Source organism: Carettochelys insculpta, chromosome 8 (genome assembly GCF_033958435.1).
Source record: "Carettochelys insculpta isolate YL-2023 chromosome 8, ASM3395843v1, whole genome shotgun sequence".
Lineage (NCBI taxonomy): Eukaryota > Metazoa > Chordata > Testudines > Carettochelyidae > Carettochelys > Carettochelys insculpta.
This window is the reverse complement of record NC_134144.1, coordinates 69,564,486-69,588,683: the sequence shown is the minus strand read 5'-3', so window position 1 is coordinate 69,588,683 and position 24,198 is coordinate 69,564,486. Positions and strand designations below refer to the sequence as shown.

General features: G+C 47.2%; 1 protein-coding gene across 1 annotated transcript in view; it reads right to left on the bottom strand.

Moving 5' to 3' along the window:
* Window positions 1-24,198, bottom strand: part of CNTNAP5 (contactin associated protein family member 5) — a 490,877-nt gene that overhangs the window by 355,565 nt on the left and 111,114 nt on the right. Inside the window, exons 2-3 of the mRNA XM_075001278.1 lie at window positions 19,777-19,887; window positions 11,972-12,165 (exon numbers count right to left, since the gene is read on the bottom strand). Of these exons, the coding sequence (XP_074857379.1) occupies window positions 11,972-12,165; window positions 19,777-19,887 (305 nt within the window). The remainder of the gene's footprint in view (window positions 1-11,971; window positions 12,166-19,776; window positions 19,888-24,198) is intronic.

Below are 24,198 nucleotides of genomic sequence, written 5' to 3'. Positions count from 1 at the left end.
ATGCAGCCTTTTTACACTAATATTCTTTGTCCGATTGTCTCTGGAAAACCCAATATTTACAAGTATATGCAGATCACCCTCAGGAGAGGCACATCTCTGGAGTTAGTAGTTTCAGCCACCAGTCTTAAAATTGCACCACTCCGTTTTGAGCTCCTGGAGGAAGTGGGTGAACTCCATGAATTAGATTATGCACATTCCCTTAGTCCACAATGATACATTCAGAGACTTAATACAGTACGTACCCAAAGGTATTACAGTATGTCTCACACGTTCACCATAATTACCTCACCAAGGCTACGTCTACAGGTGAAGCCTACATCGAAATAGCTTATTTCGATGTAGCGACATCAAAATAGTCTATTTCGATGAATAACGTCTACACATCCTCCAGGGCCGGCAACGTCGATGTTCAGCTTCGACGTTGCGCAGCCCAACATCGAAATAGGCACAGCGAGGGAACGTCTACACGCCAAAGTAGCAGACGTCGAAATAGGGATGCCAGGCACAGCTGCAGACAGGGTCACAGGGCGGACTAGCGCTTCCGGGGCAACAGCTAGCCGCTTCCTTAAAGGGCCCCTCCCAGACACACTCAGCCTGCACAGCATGCGGTCTGAGGAGCCATAGGCACACAGACCCGGGCGCCGCAGTCATGGACCCGCAGCAGCAGCAGCAGCAGCCGCCGCCAGAGGTCCACCCAGCCCTCCCGGCAGGAGCAGGGCTTGCCCTGCTCCATGCCATGCGGGAGGCAGCTGAGCCCCTCCTTGCTACCCCGGAGGAGGAGCTGCCCCCAGGGCAGCAGGGCTCAACCCCCAACCCTGCAGCACCCCGCCCCCCCCCCGCCTCACACGCCGGCGGCTGTGGAGCTACCCCACCAGCACCGACTGGTGGGAGCAGCTGGTGCTTGGGGAGTGGGACGACGACCGCTGGCTCAGGAACTTCAGGATGAGCCGGCAGACATTTATGGAGCTGTGCCAGTGGCTCACCCCCGCACTCAGGAACCAGGACACCGCCATGCGGCGTGCCCTCACAGTGGAGAAACGGGTTGGCATCGCTGTCTGGAAGCTGGCCACTCCCGACAGCTACCGATCCGTGGGGCAGCAGTTTGGTGTGGGCAAGGCCACCGTCGGGGCTGTCCTCATGGAGGTAAGAGAACCCACGGGGGGAGGGCAGGGCAGGGGAGGGGGGCCTGGGCAGAGGAGGGCAGGGGAGGCCAGGGCAGGGCCACGCACACCCTGCTAACCCCTCATTGGTGCTGTCCCATGTGCTTTCTCTTCAGGTTGTGCGTGCCATCGATGCCATGCTCCTGCACAGGCTCGTGAGGCTGGGGGACCCAGATGCCACCATCGTGGCCTTTGCCACCCTGGGCTTTCCCAACTGCTTCGGGGCTCTGGATGGGACTCACATCCCCATCCGCGCCCCGCATCACAGTGGAGGACGATACCTGAATCGCAAGGGCTACCATTCTGTCGTCCTCCAGGCCTTGGTGGACAGCTGGGGACATTTCCAGGACATTTATGTGGGCTGGCCTGGCAGCACCCACGACGCCCGGGTTTTCCGGAACTCGGGCTTGTGCCACCGGCTGGAGGCGGGGACCTACATCCCCCAGTGGGAGATCCCTCTGGGGGACACCACCATGCCCTTCTGCGTCATCGCAGATGCAGCATACCCCCTCCGGCCGTGGCTCATGCACCCGTACACGGGCCATCTCTCCGCTAGCCAGGAGTGCTTCAACGAGTGCCTGAACCATGCGCGCCAGGTGGTGGAGCGCTCATTTGGCCGCCTGAAGGGACGCTGGAAATCTCTCCTGACCCGCCTGGATGCGGGCCCCAACAACATCCCCCTGATTGTGGGTGCCTGCTGCACCCTGCACAATTTGGTGGAGAGCAAGGGGGAGACCTTTTTTCAGGGCTGGGCTGTGGAGGCCATCAGGGCCGACGTCCAGCCACCTGCTGCCCCCAGTCGGCAGGTGGACCCCGAAGGGACCCGGGTCCGGGAGGCCCTGCGGGCCCACTTTGATGATGAGGCCGCGGGGTGAACTCTGCTCAGGCCCCCCACTGCCCGCCCCTTCCTACACCACACTCCTGGCCCAACGCCCACACCATGGAGCACCCAACCGCACCCCCCTCCCACTTTTCCTGGACAAATGACAGCACGCACTTGTGGCTGAACTTAAACTTCTTTTTCTATGAGAACTTTTTTTTTTAACTGTAAATATATAAAACAAGAACAAACTATATAAATATGTGGAAACAAAGTCATATGTACAAATAAACAATTGTCACAAACAAGTGTCCTCATTAATGAAAAGAAAACCAGGGAGGATAAAGGGGAGAACTATTTACATGGGGGGGACGGGGCAAACGGGGGGCACAAACTAATAAGTTTAAACTATATACAAGGAGGGGGGCCACGTCCCGGGCCCCTCGCCCCTACAGTCCGGCACTGGGCGTGGGCGGCCGGGAGCCCCGCTGCGGCCGCAGCCCTGTCCTGGGCTGGCTGGGGGCAGGCCGGACCGGAAGATATGCCCGGCGAGTCTCAGCTGGCTCCAGGGGTCCCTCGGCGCTCCGGCCCTCGGCGGTGGGTGGCGGGGCGACGGCGGATGGGATGGCGACGGGCGGAGCAGCTGGTGGTGCGGCTGGTGGAGCAGGCACAGCGGGCGCTGCAGCGGCCAGCGCGGCATGGGGGGCCAGGTAGTCCACCAGGCGGTTGAAAGTCTCCATGTAGGCCCCCCATGCCTCTTGGCGCCAGGCCAGCGCCCGCTCCTGCAGCTGCAGGTGCTGCTCCGCGACCTCCAGCTGCCGACGGTGGATGGCCAGCAGCTGGGGGTCCGTCGCCATCGGCTGTTGGTGGCGCAGAGTCGGCCGTCTAGCCCACCGTGGGGCTGGTCGGTCCTCGGCCGAGGGGCTGGCCTGGAGCGATGGTCCCGGAGGGCTCTCCGGGACCACTGATGCCTCTCCGGCGCTCTCTTCCGGTCCTTCTGATGGTGCAGGTGCGGGACACAGGAGAGGAGGGGGGGAAGAAGAATGGAGACAGGCGTTAGTGTGGGCCCCGAGCCGTGGCCTTTGTCCCCCCAGCCCTGTGCTGCAGGTTCCCCATCCCCGTCCCCGGGAGATGCTGCTGTGATGGATGGGGTTCAGGGGTCCCCCTGCCCTGCACCCCGTCCCCTGGTGGGAGCGACTCTCACTTCACTCCACAGGGTCTGACATCAGGAGAGGTTTCTTAGGCCACAGATGCCCAGTTTCTTCCAGGAGTGACAGCACCAGCTGTCGGAAGAGACAGTCCTTCCAACCCGTCGTGGGGAGAAGACCCCAAGGGGTGCCCCTCTGGGATGCAGCTTTCCCCCTCCTCAGGCTGGCTGCCTTCCAGCTCTCCCTTTCCCTAGCCTCTACCTGTGGCCCCCGCCCTCCCGCCCCCCAATTCCAAGCCAGCTCGGCTCCTCCCTCCTCTTTGTTCAGGGCAGAGATGTCACCTGCCAGCTGTAGCCCCAGGATCATCCTGTGCCCCTGCGAGCTATTCAGCTCTTGTTGCTCATATGTAGCCTGAGTCTCCCTTTTGCACTCCCCCCACTCCATCACATGCTGCTGCTGCTGCTGCTGCTGCTGCGGGGTGTCCCACCCGCTCCTCCCGGGGGCCCCTCGATGTTCCGCTCCCCCCTGCCCCGGGGATGGGGCATGGCACTGTCGTGCGGGGTGCGGGGGGCAGGGGCTGATGCACTTCCGTGAAGGCCTGGCTCTGCTGTCCTTGGGGCCATGGCCATGTGAGCATGTGGGGGGCCCTGAACACATATCTATTACCCCCCGCCCCTCAAGCCCAGGGATGTACACCAGAGGGGGGTACATACCTGTCGGTCCACTCCCACGGTCTGGAGATCCCCGGGGGGCGGAGGCCCGGCTGCTGCTCCGGGATGGCAGGAAGAGGATCTGCAGCCCAGATTCTGCGTAGGAGGAGCCCCCCTCCTCCTCCTCCTCCTCCTGCTGCGATGTCCTGGGGGTGGGCCTCAGGGGGGGGCCCCCGGGGTGCGGGCCTTACCTCCGGGGCGGACTCCGGCTGCAGGGCCTGAGCCCTGGATGTCCCTGAGCTCCCTGAAAAAGGGGCAAGTGACGGGGGTGGCCCCAGATCGGCTGGCCACATCCTGGGCCTGGGAGTAACCCTGCTGCAGCTCCTTCACCTTACTCCTGACGTGATCAGGAGTGCGGGCAGGGTGACCCCGGGCAGCCAGGCCATCGGCCAGCTGAGCGAACGCATCCGCGTTCCGCCTCTTGCTCCCCATTACCTGGAGCACCTCCTCCTAGCTCCAGAGCCCCAGCAGGTCCCGCAGCTCGGCCTCCGTCCAGGAGGGGCCCCGCTGCCGCTTGCCAGCCTGGCTGCCCTTCTGGCTGGGCTGGCTGCCCTGGCTCCTCTTGGGGGGGGTCCCCTGGGGGAGCTGGGGGGGCTGCCGGGCAGCCATCACAGCTGGGTGGGTGGCTGAGGGACGTGCAGGCTGGCCGCATGTCTGGGCTGCCGCCTGCATGGTCCCTCAGCTTCCTGCACAGGAAGGGAGGGGGAGGGGACCTTTAAGGGGCCGCTCCATGTGGCCACCATTGAGCTGAGGGGCTGGAGAGAGTGTCTCTCAACCCCTCAGCTGATGGCCGCCATGGAGGACCCGGCAATTTCGACGTTGCGGGACGCGCAACGACTACACAGTCCCTACTTCGACGTTGAACGTCGAAGTAGGGCGCTATTCCTATCCCCTCATGGGGTTAGCGACTTCGACGTCTCGCCGCCTAATGTCGAAGTTAACTTCGAAATAGCGCCCGACGCGTGTAGCCGTGACGGGCACTATTTCGAAGTTAGTGCCGCTACTTTGAAGTAGCATGCACGTGTAGACACGGCTCAAGACACTTCCCCACATGTTGAAGAAGTTCCAGCAGCAACGGGAGTTTTATAGCATGTCACCAGATTTTTAAACCAATTCAAAATGACACTCCCCAAGACTGCACTAGCCTAACAAAGGCCTTGATGATGATGAAAGCACTTATGCACTTACTTAATGTTGTACACATGAGGAATTTCACTGAAGCTAAAGAGACAAACCACAGGGTAAACTTTATACAGATGCGTAAGAATTCTCAAGACCTGGATCTAAAATAGTCTCCTTGTTATCTCTACTGCTGTCTCCCTTTATCTCTCTCCACAAAGTCACAGTCCAACTGACATGAGAAACTTCTCTGCAGTTTTATTATCTGGTACAACCTCTCTCTACTTCTGTGCTGCCTCGACTCTTTTTTCTTTCACATTTTAGCTGAGTAAGATTCTTTTTTCCCTTGACTAGATATCTTAAGTCTATTCCCCTTTTGTTATTATATTTTCTGTGTGCTTGTACTTTAACAATCTAAAATATTCTGCCTTACAGATGGCAAAAAAAGATGTTAACTAATGCCAGATTGCATTGCTGCCTGTACTTTCGTACAAGAATTGCAATGGAATGCACAACTTGAAGTGGCACCAGCTGTGTTGCATTTGTATGTAAAGTAAATTCTGACTTATTCAGTACTTAAAAACACTGGGAGGGAAAGGATGTGTGTGTGTTATATGTAATAAGATTTATGTTTTATGTCTCCCAATCACTAGCCAATGTGTGCACATGTGGATGATTTATCCAGGCTGAAAATATAATTGTAAGCCTAGTTTGAAGCAAACCACAAATTTTCTTCATAACAGGATTATTTAAATATAAATGCGTTCAGAAAACAGGTTTTCAATGGCTAATCTGTCTTGTCTCCAATTCGAGCTGTAGCATTCTCTCTTGTAAACACAGACAGAGTGAAAACATAAGTGGTATTATGATTCTCCTCGTGCGCTGTCTGTGCAGATCTCTTGTTAAGGACAAACTGTTTGGGAGTTGTTTACATGCCTTCAGAGGAGAATAAGCAGCCTTGTAATCTCTATAAAGTAGAGATGGGCAACAGGTTGACTGTCATCTCAGGCCCTGAGGCAAGGTGGAGCGGGCAGCTCCATACCCCTGAAGGGGTGGGGCCAAGGGTGGAGGGGGCGGGGACTAGAGCAGTCAGCTCTTAGCACCACCCGGATCTCAGAACTGCCATTCCATTCACAGCCACACAAAGAGGCACAACAGTGCTGACGCAGCACTCAAAAGGGGTCGAGAGCTCCAGCTGCTGCCACTGCCAAAGTATCAATGGCAGGAACCAGTGCTCTGGGCCCCTTTGAAATGCTGTGCACCTGAACACCTGCCCCTCTGCCCTCCCCTGTCAGTGGGGCTAGAGACAGGGATTTTACTCGTGATGTGGTCGCATATAATGGCATATAAGGACCTACAGCGGATAAAGATTTTTGAGCCCAATTCCTAGATTCTCTACAGAACTCTGCAGGCACCAAAAAGGGGACTTTGAAGTAGTTGGAACAGACTCCTGAAGTGAAGGGGACTCATGGGATTGTTCAGGGCTGTTGTATGCTTTCTACATTACCGTGACTCCCTGCCTGAGTGTACTGCAGTACAGCTATTCTAGAGAGATTTGGCAGTTATCCAAAGAAACATTGTTAAGGGCACAAGAGCAAACTAGCACACGGTGCAGGAAATACTTGAAATATGGCAAGACACCACCCAGGCTTCACCAGAAGATCTTCAATAACCAGATATGCAAAAAAGAATCCTACAAAAAGTGAAAATTATGTCAAATTACACAGTGTACATATAAACAAATAACACAGGTAAGTAGGGACATCATTAAAAAGACCAAGGCACAACAAAAGATTAAACTATCTAGAGACAAAGGATAACAAGAAAACATCCTACAAATAACATTAGAAGCAAGAGGGAGACCAGGGAAAAGGTAGGACCATTACTCAGTTGTGTGTGGTAGGACAATAACAGAAAATGTAGAAACAGCAGAAGCGGTAAATGTCTTTTTTGTTTCAGTTTTCACCAAACAGTGTAATAGAAATTGGATATCAAATTTAATGAATATCAGTGAAAATGAGGAAGGATCAGAGGCTAAAATAGGAAAAGAAAAAGTTAAAAATTGCTTAGACAAGTTAGATGTTATCAGATCTCTAGGGACTGGTGAAATATATCCTGACATACTTGAGGAGCTGACTGAGGAGATATCTGAGCCATTAGTGATTATCTTTGAAAAGTCATGGAAGAGGAGTGAAATTCCAGAGGACTGGAAAAAGGGCAAATGCTTTTCCAATGTATTAAAATGGGAATAAAGTTAACCCAGAGAATTACAGAGCAGTCAGCTTAACTTCAGTACTCAGAAATATAATGGCACAGACAACTAAACATTTAATTTGCAGACACCTAGAAGACACTAAGGTGGTAACAGTCACCATGGAGTTGTCAAGAACAAATTCTGACAAATCCACACAATACTTTTCCTTGACAGAACAAAAAGCTTTACATATCTGGGAAGAAGTGTATGTGGCATATCTTGACTTTAGTAATGGTTTTGATACAGTTTTGCATGATCTTCTTATAGACAACCTATAGAAATGCAATTTAGATGGAGCTAATAAAAAGTGGGTATATCACAGTTGGGTAACTGTTCCATGAGGCTGTGTCTACTTGACAGCCTAACCTTGAAACAGGCTACTTTGGCATGTGGTGCAGTCTAAGAGACACCATGTGCTGAAATAAAGCCCTATTTTGAAGCATCTCTGTATTCCTCATGTGAGGAGGTTTACAGGGGTGCCAGAATAGTGCACCCATTATCTTGAAAACTGTTCTGAGACAACAGGTGCATTACATTGACACAGGGAGATATTAGAGGATACCGCAGTATCCTGAAATAGCTCCCAACATGTAGACAAAGCCGGAGAATACAGATCAGTAGTTCACAATCCAGGATGACCATGTCAAGGTTTTTTCCAGGCAGGATCATTTCTGGGTTGAGTTCTGTTTTGTGTCTTCATCAGTGATTTAGATAATGTCATGGAGTGTACACTTATGAAGTTCGTGGATGATATCAAACTGGTAGGAGTTATAAGTGCTTTGGAGGAGAGGATTAAAATTCAAAATGATCTGGACAAACTAGAGAAATGGTCTGAAATAAGCAGGATGAAATGTAGTAAGGGCAAATGCAGAGCACCCCACTGAGAAAGATACACTTATTTACACATATACAACATGGGAAATGACCATCTAGGAAGAAGTACTGAGTAAAGGGATCTACCTCTCACAATGGATCCCAAGCTAAATATTAGTCAACAACACCTTTGGGGGGGAGCTTCATTCTGGGATGTATTAGCAGGAGTGTTATAAAATTTACACAGGCAATTCTTCCGCCCTACTCCATGCTGATTAGGCCTCAGCTGGAACATTGTGTCCAGGTCTAGGCACCTCGTTTGGGGAAAGATATGTGCTAAAATTATGTGCACCACCGAACTTTATATCATTGCCCTTCATACAAGTAGTCTGTAGACCTACTGAGGCTTTGGAAGTCATGTCAAGATTTTTTTTTTTCCCTAGAAGCTCCTTCACGCCTGATTATTTAGTAATGTGGGAGAGTTCAGCTCCTTCATAAATCCTGATCTACTGCTTAATGACGGCTGGGCATGTTCTTATTTTGGTACTCAAGACTCAGTGCCAGATCAGAAATTCTCTAAATTGGATCCTTAGGGCATGAAGATTCGCTACTGTAAATTTTACCAGCTGTCTTTTAAGTTTCTCGTTTAGAAGTAAACTTTATTGCAATGAAAAAGTGGTTCTAAGCTTTTTAGAGGAAGCAAGTTCATGTATAACAAGCCATGTTTTGAAAAATATCGTTTCTTGAAATGCAGATTAATTTACCCTAATGAAGAGCAGGCTTTCATAAAATAAACAATAGCAATAGTAGTCCAGAAACACTGAATACTTTCTGATGCTTGTATAGACTTAAGAAAGACCAAACACTGAGTCCAAACCTTTCAGCGTACAAAGTCCAAACCTAGACCAAAAGCTGACTTTTGCAAGTGGTCCTTGCACTTAATTCACTCTATTTTAACGGGAATAGTTTAACTGACCTAAATGGAATCTTCCCAGTTTATGCAGTTGTGGGAGAAGAATCAGGCCTAAATTTGCAGTTTAAGCCCAACTTTTGATTTTTTTTTCCGAACTGAAAGCACAGAGAATGTAAGTAGTTTTCCCTAAAGCTGCATCTACACTAGCAAGTACATTCGAAATTAGGATGGGAAGACTGAGCTCTTTCAAAAGAACCCGCAGAGCGTCCACACGCACACACAACCCACTCTTTCGAAAGTAACTTCGAAAGAACTCCCGCGTTCTTTCAATGTCAGCTTCTGTTCCCGGGATGGGAAGAGCACCCCCCTTTGAAAGATAATTTCAAAAGAGAGCAAGTGTAGATGCTCCACAGCAGCGATCAGCTGGCAGGAGGTGGCACTGCTCACAGCACAGACGGAGCTCTATGGCTCCAGGGTACAGCCACACTTAAGGACACAGGCTCCCAGAAACCCTCAGGCAGGAAGCTGAGAGCATGCAGGCAGCAGTGAGGCCACGCTGCTCTACAGCTCACCAGCCACCGCAATGGCCAGCCAGTTCCCCACACCACTCAGACCCATGGCCAGCCACCCAGACCCCCAACCACCCCAGGAGCCCTCCAAAGACAGCGGGGAGTTGTCCCAGGAGGCAGGCCAGGCCCCGAAGCATTGAGCCCCCTCCTGGACAGAGGTCGAGATCCAGGACCTCCTCTCCCTCTGGGAGCATGAGATGGTCCTCCAACAAACGGGGGTCCGTCGCCACTGTGCGGTAGCCTTTGAGCAGTTGGCAAAGGGGCTGCTTGACTGCAGCTACCCCACCCACACACCGGACCAGGTCCAGTCAAAGGTCAAAGAACTGTGGCAGAGATATTGCAGGGCCTGGGGCGCAGCCAGGTGGTCGGGAGCAGCCCCCACAAGCTGCCCCTACTACAAGGAGCTCCACCGCCTCATGGGCCCAAAGGAAGCCAGACCCCCCACCATCCTCCTCAACAAGTCCGTGGCTGACACCGAGCCGGAGATGGTGACAGAGAGCGAGGAGCACCTGGGACCGTCAGCCAGCAAGCATCAGGTGGCCTCAGACAGCACGGCGACTCGACCCCACCAGCGATGAGGAGAGCTCAAGTGAGGGGGTCCTCATCATTGACCTCCCATCAGGGCCATCCAGCCAGGCCCCATCCGACCGTGCCTTGCCTGCCTTCCCGGAGGGACCCATACGTAGGTGGCGTGCATACCAGCCTCCCTAGTGCCCGGGGCAGGAGTGTCAGATCCCACCCGGGGTGACCACAGGCATCCCATACAACCACCAGCCCAGGTGCATGTGGACAGCTATGCTCCCCGGGCACAAGGGGGTGATGCGCAGCACTTGGCACCACATAGATGGGACAGCATCATGGGCTGGCCAGACTTGGAAGGACTGGGGAACAGTGGGTGGGGGCATCCTTGGTACCCCTGTGGGGCACCCAGGGACATGAAACCTGGGAGGGGGGTTAGGCAGGACATGGGGACCTGCACCTGGGACTAATGGTCCATTCCCCCCTCCCCTTCTGTCTCCACAGCTCCTGCAGCCAGCAGCCAGACCAGCCCCACCACAGAGAGCAAGGGGGAGCAGCTTGGATCCCGAGCAGGGACTGTGCAGGGCTGTCACCAGGCCATCCACTGGTGCCACCAGGGTGGTGCCAAGGAGGCAGGGGATGCTGCCCATACCGCAGCTCTGCAGGACCTTATTGGCATGCTGCAGGAGTGGTTTGCCATGGAGCGGCAAGCCTGGGACCAGGTCACGGCGAACATGAACGCCCTGACCTGGGCTGTGGTGGGCCACCTAGACCCGGCCACCACCCCATCGCAAGTCACTCCCACGCCCTTCCCCTGAGTCCACCCTTGGCCAGCAAATGCAAGAGAGGCAGAAAGGCAAGGCTCTGTGACAGGAGTACATAGGCTGGTCGCTCCTCTTGTCCCAACATAAATCTACTTCAAAACCTACCATGTTCAAAAGCATAAGGGAGACTCACTTCCATGAGCGTCCATTTCACTTGAAGCACAAGCTAGCCCTCAGAGTTTAATACAACGCAACACAGAGAATCAGTGCTTTAATAGTGACTAAAATAATCATTCTGTGTTGAGCTGTGTCTACACGTGCATGCTACTTCGAAGTAGCGGCACTAACTTCGAAATAGCGCCCGTCGTGGCTACACGCGTCGGGCGCTATTTCGAAGTTAACTTCGACGTTAGGCGGCGAGACGTCGAAGTCGCTAACCTCATGAGGGGATCGGAATAGCGCCCTACTTCGACGTTGAACGTCGAAGTAGGGACCGTGTAGACGATCCGCGTCCCGCAACGTCGAAATTGTGGGGTCCTCCATGGCAGCCATCAGCTGGGGGGTTGAGAGACACTGTCTCTCCAGCCCGTGCGGGGCTCTATGGTCACCGTGTGCAGCAGCCCTTAGCCCAGGGCTTCTGGCTGCTGCTGCTGCAGCGGGGGATTCATGCTGCATGCACAGGGTCTGCAACTCGTTGTCGGCTCTGTGGATCTTGTGGTGTTTAGTGCAAGTGTGTCTGGGAGGGGCCCTTTAAGGGAGCAGCTGGCTGTTGAGTCCGCCGTGTGACCCTGTCTGCAGCTGTGCCTGGCACCCTTATTTCGATGTGTGCTACTGTGGCGTGTAGACGTTCCCTCGCTGCGCCTATTTCGATGTGGTGCTGCGCAACGTCGATGTTGAACATCGACGTTGCCAGCCCTGGAGGACGTGTAGACGTTATTCATCGAAATAGCCTATTTCGATGTCGCCACATCGAAATAGGCTACTTTGATGTAGGCTTCACGTGTAGATGTAGCCTTGGAGTCCCTGTTCCCACTTCTTAACCATTCTGCTTCCAATGCAGGAACTCATGAAGTCAACAAAAAAAAATTGCCTATTCCCCAAACTAAGTATCAGAGTGCCAAGTCAGCCTGGAATCTGCCAATTTCACTGTAACAACTGATATGGAGAAAAGCTCCCACTTACCCAAATGCTGTTTTCTTGTCTGTACTGCTTCCAGTTGTGTCCTGTATCACTGAACATAAGGCTGTAGCTTGTTATCCAGTCAGAGCTTCCGTACCTCCCTTGGGTGGCAACGGCTGTGATCTCAACTCTGTCTCCCAGATCAATCTGAAGCCATTGCTGCAGGTTAGATTCCAGTGGAGACCAACCACCAGCTCCTAGAAGAGATCAGAGAAAAGAGGCATAGCAGTTCAACATTGGTGCCAAAATAGTATTAAAATGAGGGTTTGGTTTTTATTAAACTTACAATATTAGTTTATTTCGAGCTTGTTCCAACTTTACTGCAATTTAAGGTATTCTTAACATTCTTTTGAAACATGGGATGCTTAGCCAATATAATATCTCATAGTTTTAGAGCTTTAGTTGCTTATTTAACCAAATGAAAGCTCCACATTAAGGAAATTCCTGGGAAAACTCTGTCGTCTGTCAACTGTAACTTCCATTATGCATCAAAAAGAGGATTACATCTTCTTAGTCATAAAAATGCATTCTCAGCACGTATTTGTACAGATTCTGGGATGCAGAATTATAGCTCTTCTTTCATTTTAGCATTCTCTTCTATTTTCTTTTATAGCAAGATTTGAAAAATGTACATAAGAGTAAGCTACAGTGATTTGTACCAGGATAGAATACTTGATTACATCCTTTAATTGCATGCTGTAAATATACTACAAATGGTAGGTTATAAAAGTAGAGATACAGTAATTTAATGTAGGCTCAACCAGTACGAGTGTCTTCTCAAAGAACAGGACACTGCCGCTATGTATAATCCGCCAGTTTGTTATCAACATGATTATTTTCAGAACCCTCCTCGTCCGAGCACATACAAATTGCATAAGGAATTAATGGTTTATGAAGAGACCCAGTTATGCAAAAATGCAAGGATTTATTGGAAATATTCCAAAGAGGGTTGATGCTTATGGATGTTTTTGCAAAGCTACAAACAAAATCATAAAAATTGGACCCTTCACCCCACCTCTTAAAGAAAAGAAAAATGTTTAGTTTTAAACCCCCAGGAAAAATGTAGAAATGCCCATACTGGAATGTATTTCTTTATAAAAAATAGTAGAGTCTTCACTCCTTAAACTTTAATGAGCACATTTATTGTTGAAAATGTTTTACAGAAGATATTGGTCATTTCAAATTCCTTAGAAGTAAAAACCTTTGTTGTCCCTCAAATCTTCAAGATGATACAAGTTTCCGCTAACATGCTCTTTCATAAACATTTGGTATCTGAATGCGAGCACTTAATATAAAAGGAGTATCAGGATGTTGTATGAACACTGGTATGTTTTAGGTACAAATATAGCAGGGGTATTTAGTGCAGTCACTGGTTTACTAAAAAAAGAAGCACTCTGAGTATCACAAAATTTGTAATATCTGTTAGTCTATAAGGTGCCACAGGATGTCTTGTGGTTTTCAAAGATACAGACTAACTCAGCTACCTCTCTGATATTCTAAAATAGCGTGTGTACACACAATAGAGCCTATTTAGAAATAGAGCCTTTGGATGCATTATGGCTTACTTTGAAATAGCCCCTATACCCTGCTCACAGAGACGCTATTTTGAAATAGGTTCTATTCATCATACAAGAAGGTTTACCAATTTCAAAATAAACCAGCTGCTATTTTGAAAATATTTCAAAATAGTAGTTGCACTGGGTAGATGTTCACAAAGTTATTTCAGAATACTGGCTCTTAGTCCAAAATAACTTTGCTGTGTAGACATACCTGTATACCCTCATCATTCAGCTTAGCTCAGCCTACCACTGTCTTCCTCACAAGCAGCAACAAGAGAACTAAGAACAAAAAAGCCACCACACAGCACCAGAAAGCAGCAACCTCCCAGCCCTACACTACTTCTGCAGGTGGTAACTTACGCAAGACTTCAGCCTCACTGACGGGATGGTGTTTGTGAGAAGGCAGCCACGAGAGCTGACCCACAACTCTGGCCCACTCGATCCATGTGATCCAAAACACTGCTTACCAACGTGGTTCCCACAGCTACACCATCATATCTTGACACAGCAGCAGCTGTTCCACACACTGCCCTCAGAACTGCCTCAAGAAGCACAGCGCCTCAGACAAGGAATTCTCTCGCTGCTTCCTGCTTCCTCCACTAACTTGCTGCACATCTGCAGCAATAGCAAAATTCAACACCTCGGCCCTAGGGGCAGACCCAATGACATTTCTCTGCCTTTCCCCCTCTCATTTGCTCTAGCAAGAGAACAGTGAGGCTCAAAGCACCCGCATTCTCCTCAGTGGCTTTACTCAAGGTCCATGCAGACCAGCTATACACCAGGGCTACAGTTACAGTGGCAAGGTTTGCCAGCAAAACCCCAGTTTTGCCAACAAAACTTGCGCAGCACGCACACGCAAAATGGGATTTGTCAACAGTATCTCGACAAAACACAGCACTTTTGCTGGCAGCGTTCTGCCTCAGAGCTCTGAGGCATAAACACTGCTGTTGACAGCATCACAAGTTGGAGGGATATTCTCCACCCAGTCTTCCTGCTCATCTCCCATTGGCTTTGATGGGAATTCCTGGTCACGTGCGTGGGAGGAAACACGATAACCTAATCTGTTTAGGATTTCTGCATAGCGCCGGTATTACTTCTTTATCGCAAGTCGGAGGTTACATAGGTGGGCAGTAAAAGGGTCTCTCATTGCACAAGCAGCCTGATACATAAACTCATGTTCCCCATAGCAACAAATTATTACACTAGACAGGCTGCGAGATCATATGGTTTCAAGGCCGGACTCCCAAAAATAAACTGAAAAGAACAAATAGAGCAAAAAATGGCTCTTAATGACCCCCCGTTTCTGCAATCTGCTTCTCCTTTTATTATTTTCCTGTTCTTATTCTTGGAGCTGTTTATGTCGTCTGCACTACTTATGGTGTTTTACTGATACAGAGTAACCCGCATGCAAACCGACACTTTGAATATCCTGCAAGCAGCTCAGTAGGGTTTGTACTGTGCAACCAACTCTTGGACTGCCTGCTGAAAGTAAGTCCTTCCCTGCTGCACACTCGTGCTTTAATGCCCAGATCAAAGCGTGGTCTTGCCATAAAACAAACATCACATTTGACAAAGAAAGATGGATTTCTTCTAGGCTACAGTTATCCACATTGAGTGTTCAGGCTGAGAGATTATGGGGATCTCAGGGAATCTCATCTGATTACAGCAATTAGTACGTTGTCATCTATTTATTTGTTTAAGCTACACAAATTCAATTTGTTAAATCCCTTCCAGAGATCAGATTTACCAGAATCAGACCAGCCCCTGCACCCAGTGTTTAAAGGAGCCTGGAGCTGTGGCTGCTGCCACTTTAACAGTAGCAGTGGCTGGAGCTCCAGGTCCCTTTGAAGTGCTGTGCCAGTTCTGCTCCAACTGCAGGCGGCTATAAGGGAGCGGTGTGGCGACCTGCGCCACAGTCCAGGTGGCACTGAGAGCTGCCTGCTATTGGCCCCATCCCTCATCTTGGCTCCGCCCCCTCAGGGCTACAGCACTGGGAACCTCTCCCCCCTTGCCCTGGGGTGGCTGTCAGTGCTGCTGACCAGAATGTGGCAGCTCAGAAAGATATTGACTCATAGATCCAACCTAGTGTTGGCAATATTCACATTGGGACCCTTCACTCAATCGAAGGCTTAGATTGAGCCTCTTACAAAAAAGCCATTTTATCCAGAGATTTTTACCATAAACATTTCAGTCCTGTGTGTCTTTCTAACAAGCTTTCATTATCTATTCAACAGCCTTCAATTTACTATTGCCCATTACAGCACCAAGCTAACAATTTTACAAGCTCTCTGCTAATGCAGAGTTGGGTCACACACTGTCTTCATATGTTTCATGCGTTTGTGTATTAAAATATATTACTCAGGCTGCTACCCTATAGACGTGAATATTGAGACACTGTGCCTTGCTATTTTGGGTTTGGGTAGTAATTCTGAAATATCTGCTCTATGTTAATTTTTATATGAATTATAAAGGGATAGAATTCTATGTATTCCTTTACGTTGCATATATTTATCCAAAGTGGGAGAAGGAGCATTTTAAAATAAATGTATGAGTTTTGAATGCGCTAGAAACTGAAATCCTACGGTTTTCTCCACAGATCACTTCAGAAGCTGGAAGAGTAGTAGAACAAGCTGAAAATCACCTAGACAAGTTAGATGTCTTCAAGTCACCAAGGCCTGATGAAATGCATCCTAGAATACTCCAGGAGCTGACTGAGGAGATATTTCAGGCATTGGGTATGATCTTTTAAAGTCATGGGAGATGGGAGATTCCAGAAGACTGGAAAAGGGCAAATACAGTGTGCATCTATGACAAGGGAAGTAAGGACAGGACAGAGAATGACAGACCAGTCAGCTGTGTCTCTGGCAAGGTACTCTGTCTGCTGAGAGGAAGAGGGAGGTGAGCCAAGTGGAGGACATTAGCTTCTACAACAAAAATTACCCCCAAGGGAAGAGGAACCAGGCCAGGGACACTGTATTTAGGATATTTTATTGTTTTGTATTTTCTATACTTTCCTATGCATGTCCCATTAATGAAAATATCATAAAAATGATAGACCAAACAAAGTGAGTGTGTCTCCATAGTGCTTCACAGTTACTGCATGCCAGCAGGCTGAACAGCCATTGTGGGCTCCAGGGCAAGGTGGGAGGGAGGCTGTCTCCACACCCTAGAAGAAGTGGGGCCAAAGAGCAGAGGGGCAGGGCCTAGAACAGACAGTGGCCCTGCTCCCTCTCCACACACCAGAGTGGTGGAGCTGTATAGCCCACACTTCGAAGGGGCCCAGAGCTCCCACCAGTGGTGCGATCAAAGTAGCCAGGGCAGCGGACAGAGGACCAGGGCCCTTTGAAATGCCAGGCCCCAAAGCAATTGTCCCCTTTGTGTCCCCTGTGTGTGGGCCTGGAAAACCTTAAGCCAGAATCATCACACCTTTTGGCTGGAATTCAGAGGAGTGGTGTGGTTAAGTACTGGGGAGCTTGAAAGTTCGGTGTTTTGCCTAGAAGGGAAAGGCAGCAGGGAAACACGTTCAACCACTCAAGGTTCCATCACTTGGGAGTCACCAGATAGGTCTGCCATTTCTCTGAGCTCATTCTTCAACCTTTTTTGTATTGGATGACTGCCATGTAACACCTTTCCACCTACTTATTAAGACACTCTCTTACTCAGCGAGTCAAAGTTGGGATATGTCAACCCCATCTAACACCTCAATCTCTGAACATCAGTGTTTACAGCAACACCTTTTCTGCAGTGAGTAGAATTCATCCAAACAGGAGTCTGTAAACAATAGGTAGAACCTCTCTAATCCGGAACACCCTCATCTGGCAATATCAGTAATCCAGCATGATTTTAGTTAGCTGGATGACCACTTGTGAGTGTGGCCAAGCTTTCCACAGTCCTATAAAATGTACTTATAGCCACCAGCCCTGGCTCTCAGTGTTCTGTGCTGTTATTTAACAGTAAATTTACCGCTAAATGTCTTGTAAGAACCTCGTAAGCAGTGGAAGTGCTGGTAATGCTTCTATTCAATATTGATCTCCCATCGTCCAGCAAATCCTCTCATTCAGCACCAGTCAGGTCCTGAGAGTGTCAGATTAGAGAGGTTCAACCTGCACTCTGAAGAGACACAGAACAAGCAGCAATGGTCTTAAATTGCAGTAAGGGAGGTTGAGGTTGAACATTAGAAAAAATTCCTGTCAGGTGGTTAAGCACTGGAATAAATTGCTTAGGGAGGTTGAGAAATCTCATTTATTGAGATTTTAAAGAGGAAGTCAGATGAGCACCTGTCAGGGACACTTTACATAACCTAATCTTGCCATGAGCTTAGGGTACAGGAATCAAAGATGTCTTGAGCTCCCCTCCAGTTCTTTGATTCTTTGACAGTGTAGAAATCTCAAGCTTGATATTTTCAACACAGAAAAAAATAAACCTTTTGTTCTTTTCCATAAACATCTCCTGATCAATGTTCCCATCCATGTTACATGTATTGAGGCAAGTGCAGATGTGTATCACCAACTGAAGTACATGTTGCCATTAGTGGGTGTTCTGCCAGTCAGCTGGGAAGCACATGGAGCTCTCCTGGGAGACTGCCCAAGCACACAAGTTATAGGGAATACTGTTCCTGGCTTATAAAACTATCTGAAACTGAAATCAGGTCAAAGGGCTTCAATCCAAGGACAAGTATCAGAGGGGTAGCCGTGTTAGTCTGGATCTGTAGAGCAACGAAGGGTCCTGTGGCAACTTATAGACTAACAGAAAAGTTTAGAGCATGAGCTTTCGTGAGTTAACTCACTTCTTCAGATCCAAGGACAGTATCCAGCAGAGGGGAAGTGATAATCCCACTGTGATTCAGGGCAACATTAAACCATGAAGGAAATACAAACATAATGAACTGTGGAAGATTAGCATTTAAGGTTAATTGCAGAGGTAGCCTGCTGATAAAATCCATATTAGGCGGTTGTCAGAAAAGGGAACTTTGATTTGTGATGGATAGTTCTCTGAAAGCATTCACTCAATGTGTGGCAGCAGTCAAAAAAGCAAACAAACAGTGTTTGGACTCATTATGAAAAGGAAAGATAATGAAACAAAGTATTATGTTTTCTCTATATTAATCTATGGGATGCCTACGTCTTGGATATTGTGTGCTGCTCTTGTTGCACCATCATGAAAATTATCAGTATATCAGAATTGGAAGAAGGCAACAAAAATGATTAGGGATCTAGAACAGCTGCCATGTAGGGAGGGTTAATAAGAGTGGGCCTTTACATCTTGGATAAGAGATGACTAAGGGGATATGATTGAGGTCTATAAAATCATAACGTGTGGAGAAAGTAAATAAGGAATTGTTATTTACTCCTCATAAACACAAGTAGGGTGCCCCAAATGAAACTAATGGCCATCAGGTATAAGACAAACAAAAGGAAGTATTTCTTCACACAGTCCATCTGTGAAACTCATTCCCTGAGGACGCTGTGAATTCTAAGATTACAACAGTGTTCAAAGATCTAGATAAGTTCTTGAAGGATAGGTCCATCAATGGCTATTAGTTAGGATGGAATCCCTAGTCTCTGTTTTCCAGAATCCAGGCATGGGTGACAGAGGATGGATACCTTGATTAACAATTCTTTTCATTCCTTCTGAAGCACCTGGCAGAAGACAGAAAACTGAGCTAGATGGGCTACTGTGTGACACAGTATGGCTATTCTTCTATTCTCCACTAACATGGAGTTTGGTCCTTGTGAAGTTCTACTGTAAAACTACTAATCATACCTCAGACAATCTATCCTCTCTAATGTGTGCTTCAAGGAAGTGAAGATCTCCCCTACTGGACAAAGAGCTGTGAAACTATTCTTCTACACTGGCATTTCTAGTAGAACTTTTAAGCCTAGAAGCATGGGGTCCTAGCCCATGAGGGAGGGAGGGAGGCAGATGCTACTGGACAAGATTTTGGAGCATATGTAATAGGCTATTTCTTCCTGAGATGATAGGACTTACAATGGACATCAAAAGACACTAAAGGAGTCTACTTCCACTTCCACTTCGCTGGCCATAACTATCAGCAGTAATGTTCCATTGAATTTGGGGCTTCTCCCACAGAGTGAAGAGCTATTTTCAAATAACACCATCTGAGTTTGCATTAAAGAGAACTCAAATCTCTCAGACAGGTTCTGAGCACTCCACCAGCATCATCCCAAATGAATAATTCACTCAAACCATAATAAAAACTGTTACGGGCATTTCATGTAGTGACCTTACCATCCCTTCTGTTGAGCTTGGCGAAGCTTGGACTGTGAATGCTGAAGAGCTCAGAGGAGCTGTCAAAGGCTGTCGGAGGCAATGTAGATACTAGCGCATCATCACAATTATCTATGAAACAAGAGAGAAATAAAGAGGATGTCAAATAAAAAGCAGGAAGAATTTGGCTCAGTGGGACTTTTTTTTCAAAAAATGCATGAACCCATGCAGGCTTTAACAACCTGCTAGTGATTTACTAAGCTGACATTGTGATTGAATTTATGCAATAAACTGGTCACCAGAGAGGGTTCTACAAGAACAGGCGGTTCCCCAAGTTAGCAAAATAGTAGAGGTAACCAAACACAAACACAGTCTTTAATTGTCATGACTAACCTCTAGTTATGGGTGTCCCAACTTGAGGCACCAAAGGACTGATTTTTGGAGATGTTGACTGTGCCACAACTCTAATTGGAGTCACAGGAAGCAGCAATTGCTAAGCACCTCTTAAAATTATAGCTTATGTGTATCCAGTTAGGACCACCAAAAGTTACACACAAATCTTGAAAGTTTGAGCTTCTGTATCTACTTGGCTTTGGATGACTACAGGCTAGTAAAGAAGGAAGGCATATTGTTTTGCCTAGGGAAGAAGAAGATTTTGAATGGGCCCTGTCATTTTTGTTGTTGATAATACGGCTATAGCCCAATAGTGATTTATTGGGTGGAAGATGAACTCCTAAGGAAACCTCTCCAGCTTCGCTTGATCTATTGGAGAGTACATGGGAATACTTGTCGGAATTTTAAGACTATTTTAGTCTATCATTTACTCCAAGACATAGTGGCCTGAGCCTCACTTCCTGTGTTCTAGAATTCCACAGCTGCCATAGACTACTGAAGCAATGCCCACACCAATCCCTGAGCCAACAGAGATAGGATAGTGCTCAGTTTCTCCAATAACAAAAGATCCTTCATAAATACACCCATAGAATGTGGAAGTGACATCATCTCAACTCCATGGTAAGCAAAGGAAAATTACAAATAAAGGGATTCATGACAGCAGTGGGAAGGGAATACACTGTACTTAAGAGAACCCCTTACTGTGTAGTAGGGCTAGAACACTTCCTCACCCCAAGGAGTTAGATGCAGTAGGTAACATGTAGCCCACCCATTAGGCTTGCCTGTTTCCTTTTCCTCCCTCTGCTCCTTTTTTCCCCACCATCTCTTCTGAGCAGCACCTGAACCTGATTAGCTGGTGCATCACAGATTAACTTGTACACCCACAGTGTTTGAATGAGGGTGAAGTTAAAGAAAATGTCCTCATTACTGTCTGTTGCATACACATTCAAGATTATAGCACAGGCTTTCAGTAGGGGTGCAAATGTATTCATTTTTAGTGGAATTACCCGGGGAGAAAATACAGATGGTCCTGAAGGTTAGCAAGGACTCATACTCTATAAGTCCCATCTCTAATACAAATATAGTTATAGGGGAAAAATGTATGAATGACACATTAAGGTTACAAGACTCAAGACACAATAAAATCCCAATGGTTTGCCAGTAAAATTAACTCAGCCACATTGGCACGTTAAGGCCTGTAACAAAACTGAACTAAGTCAGGTTGTGCCATTAAGCTACTGATCAGTCTTTGGGGCAGAGCAGGAACCACTGTGCTCAGAATACCTCAGTGAGTTCCCTAGAACACAGAGGGAGTGAGTTACTTGTCCTTTTGCAGGGTGAAGCTACCAGCCCCTGGCAGCACAGCTTTATGGACTGAGTTGTAGGGTTCATCCCCATCCCTCCATTACTACCTAATTTATACATTGGAGCACAAGGGAAGAGCCATTCCTGGATCTTCCAAAGGCCCGACCAGCTCTTTTATATATCCACTTGGACAGATCAACCAACCAACCAATTGGCCACAGAATAGATTTCCCCATATCCATGTGCACGCATGTGTCAGACACAGTCAGATCCTTAATATATTGATTACCAGGCAGACTTGCCTGTAAACCTAAAGTTAACCACCTTGCAGATGGAGAACTTTACGTTAGAGTTATAAGCACAAAAATTCATTTAAATGGCATAGACATGCAAGTACATCCCCCTCCCCAAACTCTGTACCTAATTTGTTGAATTTACAGTATCTCAGTGGTTGTATGAAATATCCTCTCATCACAAAGGATGAGAAAAAGAATTACAGCTAATACTCAGAAGCATACTATTAAATCTTGCTCTGATTTACAGTGGTGTAAATCAGGAATAATCACACAGGCAAAAAATTACTCCAAATTTATATGAGCGTAGCTGGGATCAGAACTTGGCCCTTTGCTGGAAAGACAGTTGATATGTTGGTTAAATACTCGTTATATGTAGCATGAAAAATGCATTCTTTTAATCCCTAATCTGAGAAGAAAGCAAGTAATTTCAACAGCAGCAAAGCACTTGATCACATCAGTTAATTTTCTGCAAAGAATCTAAAAGATGAAAAAGCTTGTCACTTTTGTGATGGGATTAAACAGGATCATGTTAATGTCACCTGTTGGCTTCATTACAGAATCAAGAGGAGAATTACACATTCCATTTTGTGGTCTTGCTCTGGGACATGATCTCAGAATTTATGTAAAGACCACAAAATCAAGCCATCCGTCTCAAGATTTATTCAGGACTAGCAGATTTACACAGTGTTGCTCGGGTCTTTAACTCAATTACAGGTTGTTTTGTTAAAAGGAAAAGGAAAAAGCCCATGCTTTATTTAAATGAATATATCTTTCAATATTATGTGTTATTTTACAAAGTTAATTTTTAATTTGGATTTCTTAGATGGATTGTTATTTTTTTTTTAGTATTTTCTTAAATCGGACCTTCTGCAAGTATATTTTTTATTTGTGCCTATAAACTCCTACCATTCATTATATTGTGACAAAAAAGGGCTATAGTCAATTTGGTGTCCAATAACATTTTCTTCTATTTTTCAAAACTTAACCATTGATTCAGCTGTGCCAAAACAGAGCACTACTCCTAATTTCTCCTTTCTGTCTCTTTTCTGTCAGGTTTATTGAGAAGCAATCCTAGTCCAGGTTCATCCTATTTTTCTGGCTCATCTTAGTTCAGTCTCTTTCAACAGTCCCTCAGTTATGTGAATTTTGAGGATTGCACTTGATTTGGTGGTTCGCTGTTTTTCTGTTTGGTTTTTACGAGAAGCAATCCCATGCCAGGCACATCCTGTTTTCCTGACACAAACCCTTACACTGCTTTAAATTATTGTTAGAGAAAGCTTTATACAGAATGTGGTGGTCCTACTGTTTAGGACGAGATCTTGATCAAGCAGACAAACTCTCTAAAAATATATGGTAGATTGCTGAAATGTTGATGCTTTAATTTCCATACTCAGGAGGGTGACTGGCCTCAATGAAACATTACGCAAATTTCATAGACAGCTTTGTTAAAATTTTATCTCATTCCCTGTGATCATTCCCTCCTGTTCTCATTCCCTTCTGTTCCATACATGGCCTTCTGTCTTGATATGATTGATGCGTGGGGTAAGTTGCCCTATTCCATATCATGATTTTGCAGAGTGCATACACATTAAAGAGTAGCAAGTGACAATAAAACAGCCAGTGATCATGATCTCATTTCATTTGTTCTGAGGCTAATCAAACTGACAGATTCAGGTAAAATCATGGAAAGGTTTACATGAGACTCATCAGTAAGAAATTAAAAGCATGGTAGTGTAATTAATGCCAATCAACATGATTTTATAGACAACAGATCTTTGTTAAACCTGATGTTGTTAGGGTATTTTAAATGGCTTACAAGTTTGTTTGATAAAGACAATTGTGTTGACAAAATATATTTAAGCTTCAGAAAGGCACGTTACATAGCCCTGTTATAATATTCTACCAAAGAAGAAAACAGCCTTGCAAGAAAACAAAAAATTAGGTTAAATATTTGAAGCTGAAGCTAGATAAATTCAACTTGAAATAAGCTATAGATGTTTAACAATAGGGTATGTAACCATTCACACCCATTAACTAGGGAAATGGTGACTTCTCCATCACTCAAAGTCTTTAAATCAAGACAGGGTGTTTTTTTGAAAGCATACATTGCACCTCAAATAAAAGTTATGGTCTCAATGCCAAAATTGTAGGGTAAGGTTCTACAGCCTGTATGAGGTGGTCAGACAGGCTGATAAACTGATGATAATAGTTCCCTCTGGCCTTCAAGTGTTATTGATTGGAATGAGTTAGTGGTGATTGAACAGTGACCAACAAAACATATACATTAGGCCACTGGAGTATCTATCCAATGTTTCACAAAGATGAGTGGTCCACTTCAGGGTGTTATTGGGCCACCATTTCCACTGCAGCATGCTTTCACACAGGTTCTGTTTCCCATAAGGGATCCAATACCTAACTTATGGGACTCTCAGATTGTACCAGTAGAGTT